Below are 14,623 nucleotides of genomic sequence, written 5' to 3' on the forward strand. Positions count from 1 at the left end.
TTTGGACTGTGTCCCAGGAATAGGGAGGGATTAAGAAGAGATACAAACATTTGTTTTCATATATGATGTCACATCCTGGAGGCCAAGAATCCCCGCTTTTCGATCGCAGTTGCACCAGCCCTGCTGCGGCCCCATCTGCAGCCAGCCGCTGAGATCTAGGCAGGCAGGGTTGCCACAAGACCGTCGCTGCCGCCGCGGGCCATCTCCAACTTGCGGAGATAGGGCCCGGCGAAGAGGGAGGGTCACGTGAGCGCCCTGGACCGACACCACCGAGAGGAAACCTCCGGGCTTCCTAGAGCGGACGGTGGGCTCCCCCCGTCCTTCTGGCTCGGTGCCGGCTGGGGGAGCCCGCCGTCCGGCGGGAGAGTGGTCCTTTGTGCTGGACGTCTGCTGCGGTGAGCCCAGCCTCGGAGGCGAGGTGGCTCGGCGCATTCGTGGTCTTGGCTGGCCTGAGAGCCTTCACCTGGAAGAGCCTGGCCGAGGACGTCCGCGCCCCTGCCCGCGGTGGCGGGTTCGTTCATCTTCCTCCGAAGGGCTTTCTGTGCCCGCCTTCTTTGTTGGCGGCTGGAGATGTCGGCGTCGCCTGCTTCCCGCCGCTCCGAGCGGGCGTGCGCCCGGCATCACCCACCGGTCGACTTGAGCATCTCTTTTTCCTGTTTTGACCCTCTGCTAAACCTCCACCTGCATTTTGTGCTGTAGCCCCTCTCGGTTCAGGCGCCCTCTTTCTCTCCAGAGGAGACTTCTCTTGGTCATCGTGTCAAAGTGTCCAGGGTGAACTGAACTCAGCTTCGGCTTGTACAGAGGTGACCCGGTCTTTGAAAGGGAGAATGAGAGAGTAGAGAGAGGGCGAGTGGAGACTCAGTAAAGTAGGGAAATCAAGTGAAACCCGTCTGGGTTTGCTAACTGGCACTTAGGGAAGTTAGGCTCCTACCCCCTCCCACAGAGACTGGGAGACAGAGGCCCTATCTTCAGGAGTTGAGTGGAACAAGCACTACATTCTTTAGACAACCTTGGATTTTCTCAAACAGATCCTCTAAGAGGGGATAGGGTCATTCTAGGGATGTGGCCTTGAACTGTTAGAGATGATGTTAATGTCTTGTTTATGTCTTAATAGGCCAGGGGTTTTTTTGTTTTGTTTTTTGTTTTTTGCGGTGCGCGGGCCTCTCACTGTTGTGGCCTCTCCCGTTGTGGAGCACAGGCTCCGGACGCACAGGCTCAGCGGCCATGGCTCACGGGCCCAGCCCCTCTGCGGCGTGTGAGATCCTCCCGGACCGGGGCACGAACCCGTGTCCCCTGCACTGGCAGGCGGACGGACTCTCAACCACTGCGCCACCAGGGAAGCCCAATAGGCCAGGGTTTGAAGGCCCAGCGGAGAAAGAGCTCAGAGGAGCCTGCCAAGAGTCTGGTCAAGGACAGAATCTTTGTCACTGGTCAGGGTCACAGGACATATTCAGTATAAATTTTATGTTCCAACTCAAGCAGTCACTGAGGCCAGGATTCTCCTCTAGCCGAGACTCAGTTCTGGATAATGTAGTGTTGTGGCATATTTTGAGAAGCCTTGTGCCTTGCCAGCAAGTGGATGGAGCAGTTATAATTCTGTGGGTGAGGGGAGAGGCCAGGCTGCCATGGAGTGGTAGGGCAGTCATTGTCCTAAGAGTTAAGGGAGTCCAGGGATGGTGGTGAGAGATATGAAGGGGAGTAATGCACATATGGGCTGCGAGAGAGGGGCAGTTTCACTTGTAGCTCTTTTCTCGTTAGATCTGAGACTCTTCCTCTTCGCAAATCAGAGAGCATTGCAGAAAGTCAGGGGACGGCAGCCATGTTTCAGACAGCATGGTCCCAGGTGAGCTGGCTTCCTGACAGCTTTTCTTAGATCAGCTCTCAGAGAAGTCTACGGCAGACTCGGGCCTGACTTGGGTTCCCCTTAGCCAGGCAGCTGTGGATGTGTGTCTATGTGGGTGAGGGTGTGTTTGGGGAAAAGTGGTTTGAGGTGAGATGAGATTATCCCCAGTGGGAGATACCTTTGGCTACAGAGAGGACATGATTTTCAGAAGATCCATTTAATTGCATGAGGTGGAAGCACTGCCAGTAAAATTTTCTGGGAGCTAGAAATCCACATCAGTTTCTACAGGTGAAGTCTACCAAGAGGTAGGTCTCCTGTGCTAGTAGTTCGCACCTGTCCTTGGAGGCCATAGAACTTAGAAGAATTTGGAAGACACCCTGGGGATGCTAGATGAGTAGAGCATGAATCTAGGAGGGGCAGGAGGAGGACTGCAAAACCAATGACATTAGGCAGTTCAGACAATTATTGGGGAAATAAAGGAGGACTGAGTAGTGCAGCAGAGGCTGTGGGGTGTGGAGCCAGAGAATTCTGTGTCATGTTTCCATGGTGTTTAAAATGCTTCCCAGCTCCCAGGAGAAACTGCACGGGTATTGGTTAATGGGCTTTTCTAGCTGTGTGGCCTCGGATTACTTCTAAACCTCTTTGCCTTCAGTTTCCTCAGTTGTAAAATGAGGAACGTAACAGTACCAATCTCAGAAGTGAAAATGAAAAGTGATGATGCTTATAAAGCCTTAGGACAGTTTCTAGCACCTATTAAGCTCCCATAAATCTTAGCTATTGTATAAAGACCATTTAAGTGACTAGTGCAAGGAAGTTTAATTAATGAATATGAATTGATTGCAACAAAGTAATACATTTGTTTAATGTATTTAAAAACATAGTTCTTCCTTTTGGATTGCGGTTGCTATCTAGATGATTCTGTTTGGTTTCAATATCTATTTATATGCGTAGTTACAGAAGGGAGCTGGGCTGGAGCAATGTGCAGCAGATGCCTAAGTGCAGGAGACTGGTTACTCTGTGCGTGAAAGGCCCCCATCATTGGGCATTTGAGACAGCAGAGGAAAAGTCTCTGGATACTGTAGCACCTGTGGTCACAGAAAAGAAGCCATTCCTGTTACTGTCCAGGCCCTCTGTCATGTATTTGAACTAACTGAAGATGCCTTTGCAATTAAAACCTTTCCGTGTGGAAGCACTGAATTTCTCCAGGTTGGGCCTGGAACACACATCTGGGTATACGGTGGGAAAGGGCTCTAAGGCTAAATGTTAATAGCTGTTTCCCTACACTGTGTCTTTGTCACTCATGGGAGCCCAAGCAGCACTTGTATCTCTAAAAACAACACAAACTTGTAAGCACTTATTATGTGTCAGGCACTACTGTAAACACTTTGCCAATCCATGAATTCATTTAATTATTAACCTTCAACAGCCCTTTGTGGTTGGTACCACCATCATACTCATTTAACAATGAAACAGGCAAGGCAACTTTCTGCTGGTTCCACAGCTAGTAAGTGGTACAGCGGCCAGGTTTTTGGACCAGGTTCTCTATGCTCTCAACCCATACACATCTGGCGGTTGAAGTGATGGGCTCCACTCTTCCAATTTCCAATCCTCCCACATTGGTGTAGCCACAGAACCCAGGCCTCTTGGGCACATGTGGAGCAATGGTCCCCTCAGTACCTGGAAGGGCAACCAGAAGTAGTGAACGCCAGAGAACCCTGGGTAATTCCCAGGATTGAAACCATTCTGTGGCTTGAGCCATCCGGCCTACATTCCGAGGAGCTACCGAATGGGGGCGCTGCAGGACCCGAGCCTCCGGCCAGCAGCTCTGTCCTTTGCCGTCTCCCAAAGTAGTGACAGGACGGCTGCGGCTGCGATAGGGAACCACAGAGATGGGAAACTTCCCGGGTTCCTAGGGAGGAGGGGAGATGGTTACCGCACTTGCCACTGAACCCGTTGGAAGCTTTCCCAGAGGCCGGCTGCAGTCCCATGCTTTCTCTTGGCTTGCACCGCGCGGGGTTAGTGGCTTCCTGGGATGCGGGTGCCGGTGTCCGGGTAACAGATTCGCTTTCCCCCGGCGTAGTACCGGGTTCTCCAAACCCTTTGCCTTTGTGGTGAGGGGGTAGCGGAATGGAAAGGGGCCGAGGCGGACGGAAGGTATTTGCAGGGTGCGAGGCAGCATCACTCTTACCCGTGCCTCTGTATTTTCCTTTCAGTGTCACATCTCAGGACCTGGAGGGCAGTGTGCGAAGCAGAGATGCCTGCCATGCACCAGATCACCTGGCGCCCGGTGAGCGAGCATCCTTTCAGCCTCTGTGGTTCCCCTTCCCTGCCCTCTCACTCTTTTGATGTCAAGAGAGCAGGTGTCAGCTCTGCATCCAGATCCAGGTCCAGGCCTGTGGCTTCCGTTGTGCATCTGTCATTGTCAGGTGTGTTTAGGGAAGGGGAGGAGTTAAGGGGAGTGCAGAAATGAGAATTCCCAAACTAAGACACAATCAGGATGGAAAAAACAAGTGAGTGTGGGGGATTGATTGGGATAGATTTGGCAGTTTGGGCTGAAAAATGGAAATGCACTAAAAAGTGGAAATCTGCATCATAGCATACAAGGAAAACCCTTTTCACTTCTGTCCGCAAGCTTGAAAAAGTCTTTGCTTGGATAAAGCAATTCTAGTAGTGTTTTTGTAGAATCCCAGGGCTCACCTCTCTGCTTCCCAACTCTCAGGAATTGGTGTCCTTCGTTGCCTGATACCCAGTATCTTGAAAACCATTGTTTTACGTAATTTGTCTTATTTTGGTTCAGGCAGGAGGATAAATCTGTTCCCTTTGACTCCATCTAGATAAGAAGTGCAAGTTTTTCTTCAGCATTTAAAAAACATGACTCCTTTTACTTTGCCATCTCGACTCCCAAGTCTTCATGTGTGTGTTGTTTTCCTTCTCTGAAAGCCTTTAGGATCTTTTTTTAAGTCTCTTTTTCTGAGGCTTTTCAGTGATGTGCTTTTGTGTAGGTATTTTTCATTCATTCCCTGTATACTCTGGGGGTCCTCTGTCCTCCCTGGTGCTTTGAAACAGAATGTGTTACCAAGTTATAAATCAACTATACTTCAATCAGAAAACAAAAAAAAAAAACCCAAACAACAAACAAACTTCCTTTTAAATAAATAAAAACCCCCCAAAAAGAAGAATATTTTACCAAGTTACAAAAAGCAGTTCACACTTAAAAAATATCCAGAGCTCATCCTTTGTTCTGTGGTGTGAATCAGGCTCCTTTTTATTTGCTTCCTCCTCCACCAGCAGTTAAGATTCAGCTTTCCCTTCTCTTCTGTGTCAGTTACCATTTATCCTTTTTCTGCCTTTCAAAATTCTATTAATACCTCTAGTCTGATTTGACTCTTCTCCTGTTGGGCCTTTGTGTTCCAGTGACCTTAGCGGGATTAGGGAGGGAGTAGAGATCAGTACAAAAGTTCTATGGGCTGTGTTTATATAGATTTCCCTTGTGCATGTTCACACAAAACCCACGTAGGGGAGAGGAGCCAGAGGGACCCATAGGCACATGGAGCAGGACACAGCAGAGTCGACACAGAGATCGGCAGGTGAAGGAAGGGCTGTTTGCTGGGGATGACCACAAGGGATGCAGTGAGTCTGGGGCTCCCCTATTGATGTGGGCAATGCTGGCTGAGGGCTGGCCCCTGCGGAGAGGGGTGTAGGGGGCTTGAGCACTGGATAGCTGTCCTCGGCAATAACACCAGCCCCAGTAAGTCTCTGCCCTTTACTTAGGCTCCTCTGCCCTCACCCAGGGCTGGAGCAAGAACCTCTTGTTTCAGGAGCCAGTGACCTTTGAGGATGTGTACTTCACCCAGAATGAATGGGTCATCTTGGATCCTGCGCAGAGGGCCTTGTACAGGGAGGTGATGCTGGCGAATTATGCAAATGTGGCTTCCCTGGGTGAGATATCTTTTCTCCCTGCTCTTGTCTGCCTCTGCCCTTTGAGCATCCAGGCTTCTTTCTTCCTTTGACTTTGTGGGGTCTCTAATAACCCTTGTGGGCAGTTGCTCTGGAGGCTGAGCTCCCCAGAGGCTACTGGGTTGGGAGAGCCCTGGGTTCCCAGGTTTTGAAATCACTATCCTCTAACCCTGGGAGGGACTCTGCCCCATGCGTGGAGGGAAATGAAGAGCTGTCAGGAGCTCACCAGAGCCTTTGCCTCTGTCTTCAAGTTCTCTGAATATTTGGAACTTGAGTAGAGGATTATTCCAAGACTCTACCCTGCTTTGTGGGAATTTTCTGTCCTCTAAGATGCACAGGCTGACTTCACTTTGTTTCTCCCCACCTGGCTCACTGGAGAAAAAGAGGGCTGAGAGGTGACCCTGCTTCATGATTCCCTCTACCTTTGTTTTCCCATTTCTTTCTCCCTGGGCAGCTTTTTCGTTCACCAGACCTGTTCTGGTCTCTCAGCTGGAGGGAGGAGAACTGCCATGGGGCCTCGATCCCTGGGAACCTGTGGGCAGGGAGGCCCTCAGAGGAGTCTGTCCAGGAGAGTATCAGACCCTACCATTTTTGCTTAGCTTGCTTTCTTGTTTTCACATTTCAATATGCACAGAGTGTTTCTTCTCTGTTTTCATTAGTTTTGAGACTGTTTTCATTACTCTGGAATCGTTACATGTGATTATCTGCATTCATAGTGGTTGCCTCCCACAAGTGAGGAAGGGCCCTTCTCTTCCAAGAAGGGTGTGGCTGCAAGATTTCTTCGTGTGTTCAAATTTGCCTCTCCACCTTATCACCTGCCAAGGGACACTGTCTGAGCAGCTCTTTTCATCCCTGTCATGTGGAAACATTTTATTTTTCCATCAGTTTATTTTTGCAAAGATGAGGATGTCAGCCACCTTATGAGGAAAATAGACTTCTGGGGGCCTGTCTGGCAATCTACATATGCATAGGGTACATTATTTGTATGGGAAATTGAAGTATGTGTTCCCAAACACTAACTTAAATATTAAAAATTTATTTTTATAATGAAAATTTTCACACATATGCAGACACTAGCCTAGTACACCCAGTGTACCCCACCTCAACAATCCACCTATATCCTGCCATTCTTGTTTCATCTTCCCTCCATGGACACTTAAAAATATATGGATACCTCCCTGGTGGTCCAGTGAGTAAGACTCTGCACTCCCAATGCAGGGGGCCTTGGTTAGACCCCTGGTTGGGGAACTAGATTCCGCATGCATGCCGCAACTAAGAGTCTGCATGCCGCAACTAAGAGTCCACATGCTGCAACTAAGAAGTCTGCATGACACAATGAAGATCCCCCATGCCGCAACTAAGACCTGGTGCTGCCTAAATAAATAAATATTTAAAAAAATATATATATATGTATTTTTAAACAGATGAACTTTTGAAGCAAAACTGGTAAATGAAAGGTGAATGGCTTCCTCATTTTGAGAGGTATTGATATGAAAATTAGAAATAACAACATAGTATATATATATATATATATATATATATATGTATTTTTTTTTTGCCTTTGTTATTCTGCTTCACCCATTCTCTGCCTGTTAAAATTTCCTGTGCTCTTCAGACTCTTTACAGAGAATGTCCATTAATAATGCACATCGCAGGACTTCCCTGGTGGTCCAGTGGCTAAGACTCCGTGCTCCCAATGCAGGGGGCCTGGGTTTGATCCCTGCTCAGGGAACTAGATCCCACATGCCGCAACTAAGAGTTTGCATGCCACAACTAAACATCCCGCATGCTACAACTAAAAGATCTCGCACGCCACGACCAAGATCCCGCATGCCACAACTAACACCCGGCGCTGCCAAATAAATAAATAAATATTAAAAAAAAATAATGCACATTGCTCCCCACCACCTCCCCGCTCCAGCCTCGTGTGCTTTTCTGGATATGACCCCAAGACTTCAGGTTGTCTGGGTTAAAAAATATTTTCTAAACAGTTTGCTTGTAAACACATGAGGTTTTTCTCTGGCCCAGTGCTGATGATTATATTAGTTTTTCCTTTTTAGTTAGTTTAGGATTTCACATTTCATATTGTCGTGTTAGACTGTATATACATCCTGTATAGGGTTTTAGGAAAAAGGACAACGATCATTACGTGATTGTCTCTAGGACTGATGTCCATCCTTGGAAGGGTTCTTCACATCTCCAGTGCTCTTTTCTTTTAGTGGCAAGCCTGCACGTCTTCCCCTTCCTTCTGGATGCTGTGGTGTTTGCCCTGCGTGGTCCCCTCAGCCACAGCATAGGAGCCTGCTGCTTTACTAGAGCCAACTTGATGACAGAGGTTGGGTCTCTCTCAAAGATTATGACATGGATAACATTTAAAAAATAAGCAGCTCTTAAGGAATTTCAGCCTGTGGTACCTTTTGTAGGACTTGAGCTGCTTGACTGCCCCTTCTTCTCACTCTTAGTGGTCTTTCTCTCACCTCAGGCTCTCCATTCGTCACTTCTTTACATCTGCACTGATCCATCCAATCCACTTGGGAGACAGCAATTGGTCCGTCTGCCCTAGTTAACAGACTCTGCTGTTTTCCAGTCTTCACGCTCTTTACGGGAATGCTCCTGGCCTCGCTGGCCTCCCTGGCCTCTTTCACAGAGTTCCACTTGTGGGGCTCTGCTGTGTGGTGGTCTTCGATCATTTGGTGTACATACTGGAAAATATCCCCTTACTCAGGGCAAATCAGGACCACTTCATCCTGTTTCCTCTTTAGCATAAGTATTTTCTTTTTGTGATATTGGGGGCTGACACTTGTATTTTCTTTTCATGATATCAGGCGGGGAGACCAGAACTGACAAGGAAGAATCAACGCCAAAAGAACACATTTCCAAAGAAGCAGAGTCCCACGGACTGACATTAGGAGGGCTGCCACGGAATGTTCCCCAGCACCTTGGCTTCAGGAGCCACCTAGAACAGCACAGCCACGGGATGGTTAAGAGGACAAAGTCAAAGAGGAGAGATTTCACAGATGGGTCAACCAGGCATCAGGAGGCCTGTGCTGTGGAGAGCGGGGAGAAGTGTGAGAAAGTGGGAAAATACATTAGTGTTAGCACACAACTCACTATGAATCAGACAGTTTCTAGTGGTTTGCTATCTTATAAGTATGGAAAATGTGACAGTTGCTTCATTCGGATGGCGGACTTCCACAGACATCAGAGATGTCACACTGGTGAAAAGTCTTTTGAATGCAAAGAATGCAGAAAATGCTTCAGATATAATTCCTTACTTATCTGGCATCAGGTAATCCACACTGGGAAGAAACCATTTAAATGCAAAGAATGTGGGAAAGGTCTCAGTTCAGACATGGCCTTGATTCAGCATCAGAGAATCCACACTGGAGAAAAGCCCTATGAGTGTCGGGAGTGTGGCAAGGTCTTCAGCTGCAGCCCCGTCTTCTTCCAGCACCAGAGGTTCCACACTGGGGAGAAGCTCCATGAGTACGACGAATGCTGGAAAACTTCCAGCTGTAGCTCAAGTTTCATCATCCATCAGCGAATGCACTCTGAGGAGAAACCCTACGAATGTAAGGAGTGTGGGAAATGATTAAGCTCCAACACAGCCCTGACTCAGCATCCGCGGATCCACACTGGGGAGAAACCTTTTGAATGTAAGGAGTGTGGGAAGGCCTTCAATCAGAAAATCAGCCTGGTTCAGCATGAGCATGTCCACACTGGTGAGAAACCTTATGATTGTAAGGTGTGGGGGAAAACCTTTAGCTGGTGTGGAAGGTTCATCCTGCATCAGAAATTCCATGTGCAGAAGACATCTATCCAAGAGTAGCACTCTCCACAGCTAGGCTCACAGTGCCTCTTCTTGTTTCTCCCCATCTTCATGCTTTTGATCAATGTCATCACTGCCTTTTCTGAACTGTGCTAATTCTATTTATTTATTTATTTATTTATTATGGCTGCATGGGGTCTTAATTGCAGCATGCAGGATCTGTCGTTGTGTTGCACCAGCTTCTCTCTAGTTGTGGCGTGGGCTCCAGAGTGTGCGGGGTCATTAGTTGTAGCTCGCAGGCTTAGTTGCCCTGTGACATGTGGGATCTTAGTTCCGTGACCAGGGATTGAACCCGCATCCCCTGCATTGGAAGGTGGATTCTTAACCACTGGACCACCAGGGAAGTCCCTAACTGTGCTAATTCTTAAACATCTGCTGCTTCTCTCTGCATAACTGCAACGCGTGCTCCTCTGGCCTGTCCCACTAAGATGTTTAATTCAGACTGTCAGCTTCCATCATGAAACTTTCCTCAGGTTCTCTTAACCCTTGTTTCCCCAAGGTGAACTCTCTTTACAGTTAGAAAAGACAAGAAACAAACCCCCAAACTTAAAAACATCAAAGGGAGGTTTCCAGATTGAAAGGGTACACCAAGTGCCCAGCAAGATGGATTGCGGGGAAACCTACATCAAAGACCATCATTGTGAATGATCAAAGCACCAGGTTTAAAGAGGAGATGTTAAAACGTTTCTAGAGAGGGAAAACAAAAGATCAGGAGTAAGAATAGCATTGGATTTCTCAACAGCAACCTTGACAGTTAGATGACAATGGTGTATGCCTTTGACATTCTAAGGGAAATGATTTCTGCCAGAATTTTATACCCTCAAGTGTGAGTATAGAATAAAGACATTTCAGACCTTGTACCTCTTAAAATTTTATCTTCCCTACATCCTTTCGCAGATGTGCAACCCTAAACAAGGGTAAACAAAAAGGCAAGCTATGTGGACCCTCTATTACAATCTCTATATTGGAAGTCTCTCTCTCTCTTTTTTTTTTTTTTTTGTGGTATACAGACCTCTCACTGTTTTGTGGCCTCTCCTGTTCCGGAGCACAGGCTCCGGACGTGCAGGCTCAGTGCCCATGGCTCATGGGCCCAGCTGCTCCGCAGCGTGTGGGATCCTCCCGGACCGGGGCACGAACCCATGTCTCCTGTATTGGCAGGCGGACCCTCAACCACTGCGCCACCAGGGAAGCCCTTGGAATTCTCTTAAACACAAAAACAGAGGGGCCCTGTCTGTGTGGAGCCATCTGCATCTTGGAAGGACAGTCCTAATAGGGTGCAGACTTCCAGAGACCTACCTTGGGTACAGTGCCCACCGTCACTGCTTCTGACTCTGCAGTGACTCTTCGCTACTCAATTGCAGTCTATGCCTTTGCAAAAATGAGGTGTTTGTACCCTTTGAATCAGATGCAAGGCCCTATTTGTCTTAAATTTGTCCATCTCATTACTGTTCCAAGTGACCTCCCAGCAGCAAACATTTCCTTGCAGTTTCATCTAGTTAGTTTTTATGATCTGGAAGAAGCCACCATTATTTTCTGTTACCTGTGGTTACAAGAGAAGTAAATATGTTCCGTTGTAGCATCGACTCGTGCAGACAGCTTGACTTTGCCTACTGCAGGAAGCAGAGGGTAGTGGTTAATCATTCGGAGCCAGGCCAACTTTGGTATGAACCCAGGCATGTGACCTTGGTTAAGTTACGGAAACTGCACTAATTTCCTTATCTGTAAAGTAGGGATGACCTTCTACCTCACAGGATTGTGCTGAGGATTAACTGCATTAATACACATAGAAGTGGTTAGAACAGTGGAGCATAATAAACAAAACTGTTATTATCATAAAGTCGTTGATAAGTTTTGACTTATCATGTATATACCAGTGAAACAATCACCACAATCAAGATAATAAACATAGCCATAACACCCAAAACTTCACTTATGCCCCTTTGTAATCCTTCCCTCTTGGCTCTCCCCAAGCAACCACTGATCTGCTTTCTGTCACTGTGGGGGTTTTTTGTTTTTGTTTATTGTTTTGGCTGCACCTTGCAGCTTGTGGGATCTTAGTTCCATGACCAGTGATTGAACTTGGGCCCTTGGCAGTGAAAGCTTGGAGTCCTAACCACCAGACATCCAGAGAATTCCTTCTGTCACTTTGGATTAGCTTTCCTTTTCTAGGATTTTATACAAATGTTAACACCTTGTATGTATTCCTCTTTTTGGTCTGGTGTCTTTCTCAGCATAATTTTTTTTTTTTTTTTGCCAAATCCTAACTACTTGACCTTAAGGAAACTCCACTCAGTATAATTATTTTGAGATTCATCCATGTTGCATAATATCAGCGGTTCATTCCTTTCTATTGCTGAGTAGTATTCTACTATTGATATATACCACCATCTATTTGTCCATTCACCTCTTGATGGGCGTTTGGGTTATTTCCAGTTTTTGGCTATTACAAATAAAGCTGCTGTGAACATTTGTGTTCAAGTCTTTGTAAGGATGTACACTTTTATTCCTCTTAGGTAAACACCAGAAGTGGAACGGCTGAGTCATAAGGTATGTGTATATTTAACTTTTTGTATCTTCAGATTGTTTTACCAAGAAGTTGTGCCACTTTACCTTCCTACCAGCATTGTGTGAGAGTTCCATTTCTAATACATCTTTGCCTACACTTGATATTGTTAGCATTTTAAATTTTAGCTATTATAATAAGTGTGTAATGCTATCTCATTAAGGTTTTTATTTGCTTTCCCTGATGACTATTGATGTTGAGCATGTTTTCATGTGCTTACTTGCCTTCCATTATGTCTTCTTTGGTAAAGTCTCTGTTTATATCTTTTGCCTATGTTTTTACTGGCTTTTCTTTTCTTTTCTTTTTTTTTTTTTTGCATTACGTGGGCCTCTCACTGTTGTGGCCTTTCCCGTAGCGGAGCACAGGCTCCGGACGCGCAGGCTCAACGGCCATGGCTCACGGGCCCAGCCGCTCCACGACATGTGGGATCTTCCCGGACCGGGGCACGAACCCGCGTCCTCTGCATCGGCAGGCGGACTCTCAACCACTGCGCCACCAGGGAAGCCCCCCTGGCTTTTCTTTTTATTGATCTTTGAGATGTTTTTATATATTATAGATACGGGTCATTTTTCGTTTATGTGATTTCCAAACATTTTCTCCCAGCCTGTGGTCTGTCTTTTCATTCTCTTAAAATATCTTTTGAAGAGCAGAAGCTTTTAATATTGATGAGGTCTAATTTATCAGTTTGTTCCTTTATGGATTGTGCTTTTAGTGGCATTTTTAAGAAATCTTTGCCTTACCCAATTTTACAAGGGCTTTTTCCTATTGTTGCTTCTAGGAGGTTTTTTTTTTTTTTTTTTTTTTGGTAAGCGGGCCTCTCACTGTTGTGGCCTCTCCCATTGCGGAGCACAGGCTCCGGACGCGCAGGCTCAGTGGCCATGGCTCGCGGGCCTAGCTGCTCCGTGGCATGTGGGATCTTCCCGGACCGGGGCACGAACCCATGTCTCCTGCATCGGCAGGCGGACTCTCAACCACTGCGCCACCAGGGAAGCCCCCCTCCTAGGAGTTTATAGTTTTAGATTTTACATTTAGTTCTGTCATCTATTTTGAATTAAACTTTGTATAGGTCATGAGGCATGGATCCAAGTTTCTTCCTCTCTGTCTCTCATGCTCCCTTCCTTTTCAAATGGGTAACTTGTTGTAGCACCACTGTCCATATATGTGTGTGTCTAGTTCTAGATTCTGTTTTGTTCCTGTTTGTTGATCCGTTTGTCCATCTTGATGCCATTAACACACTGCATTAATTACTATAGTTTTTTTAAGTATCGAAGTCATATATTGTTAGTCCTCCTACTTTGTTTTTTTGGCATTTCCAGGTCCTTTGCATTTCCATATGAATGTTAAAATCAGTTTGTCAATTTCTATAAAATATATCTGGGGGTTTTGATTGAGATTGTGTTGAATCTATAGATCAATTTTGGTATAATTCACATCTTAATTATATAGACTTTTGATTCGTGAATATGGTAAATCTCTGTTTATTTAGATTTCTATTAATTTCAGCAATATCTTGTAATTTTTACTGTATAGTAAGTAACTCCTGGGATAGAGTCATATATACAGATATCTAGGGTCATTCTGTCTTCTAGCAGTGGGAGGCCAATTTCCCCTTTTAGCTCTGAAGTGCTTGGTGAGTAGGAACCATATGTATGGAACTGTGTTCAGTAGACCTATCAGTGGTCAAAGAAAAAGTCTGTTCATGTTGGCAACCACACTGGCAAGAAGTGGTCACTGAAGTAAGGCTACTCTTGACCCATTGATTTTCAGAAGCATCATCACTGTAGTTAGGCACTTGCTAATTAGCTGTTGTCCAGTGGGTAGGACTGTCATTGATTGGCTAGCTTTCAAGGGCATTTGTCACTGATTGGCTCATGTTCTGAAGATTGGGGCTGCCATTGATATGATAACTCTCAGAAGCATAGTTGCAGGGGTCACCTAAGTGAGACTGTCACCGTCATTGGCTGATTTTCAGAGCATGTGTGTTGACCCGAAGTTATGTAAATTAACGGCATTTACTTGTTCTTTAGGGCAATTACTCGTTGGTGGCTTGGAACTTTGGTCAAAGAACAGTCTTTTCCTTTCTTGAATCTGAAAAACAGTCCTTTTAATGTTTCAATTCTCAGCCGCCCCCCCACCCCCACCCTTTCCTTTCCTCAGCCAAACCTGCCGGAGAGACTAAGGGATTATCCAGATCTTCATTTGTGGAGGTATGATTGTTTTTTCAGCCAGTGTTGAAATTTAAGTTACTTGCCAGTTTACTAGCCGGAATAGCTGTAAACTACAGAATTTTTGTACTCTATTGAAAAAAGCTAAACACAGGACATTTAGGGCGTCCTGCCAAAGTCAATACAGGACAAAATCATTTAATATAGGACTTGTATGTACAGGATGCCTGGAAACGTTAGTCACTGTTATTTTGGTTGTTAAATGA

The 14,623-nt window shown here is 46.1% G+C and overlaps 1 protein-coding gene across 1 annotated transcript; it reads left to right on the forward strand.

Moving 5' to 3' along the window:
• Positions 1–712: 712 nt before the first annotated feature.
• ZNF620 (zinc finger protein 620) lies at positions 713–14,381 on the forward strand. Its single transcript, XM_059075888.2, is given in 8 exon segments — positions 713–803; positions 1,759–1,843; positions 4,057–4,130; positions 5,662–5,782; positions 6,255–6,372; positions 8,630–9,522; positions 12,143–12,176; positions 14,350–14,381. Coding segments are annotated over 6 exon segments (1,242 nt in total). The 5' UTR covers positions 713–803; positions 1,759–1,833; the 3' UTR covers positions 12,169–12,176; positions 14,350–14,381.
• Positions 14,382–14,623: the final 242 nt, after the last annotated feature.

Source organism: Kogia breviceps, chromosome 10, assembly GCF_026419965.1.
Source record: "Kogia breviceps isolate mKogBre1 chromosome 10, mKogBre1 haplotype 1, whole genome shotgun sequence".
NCBI lineage: Eukaryota > Metazoa > Chordata > Mammalia > Artiodactyla > Physeteridae > Kogia > Kogia breviceps.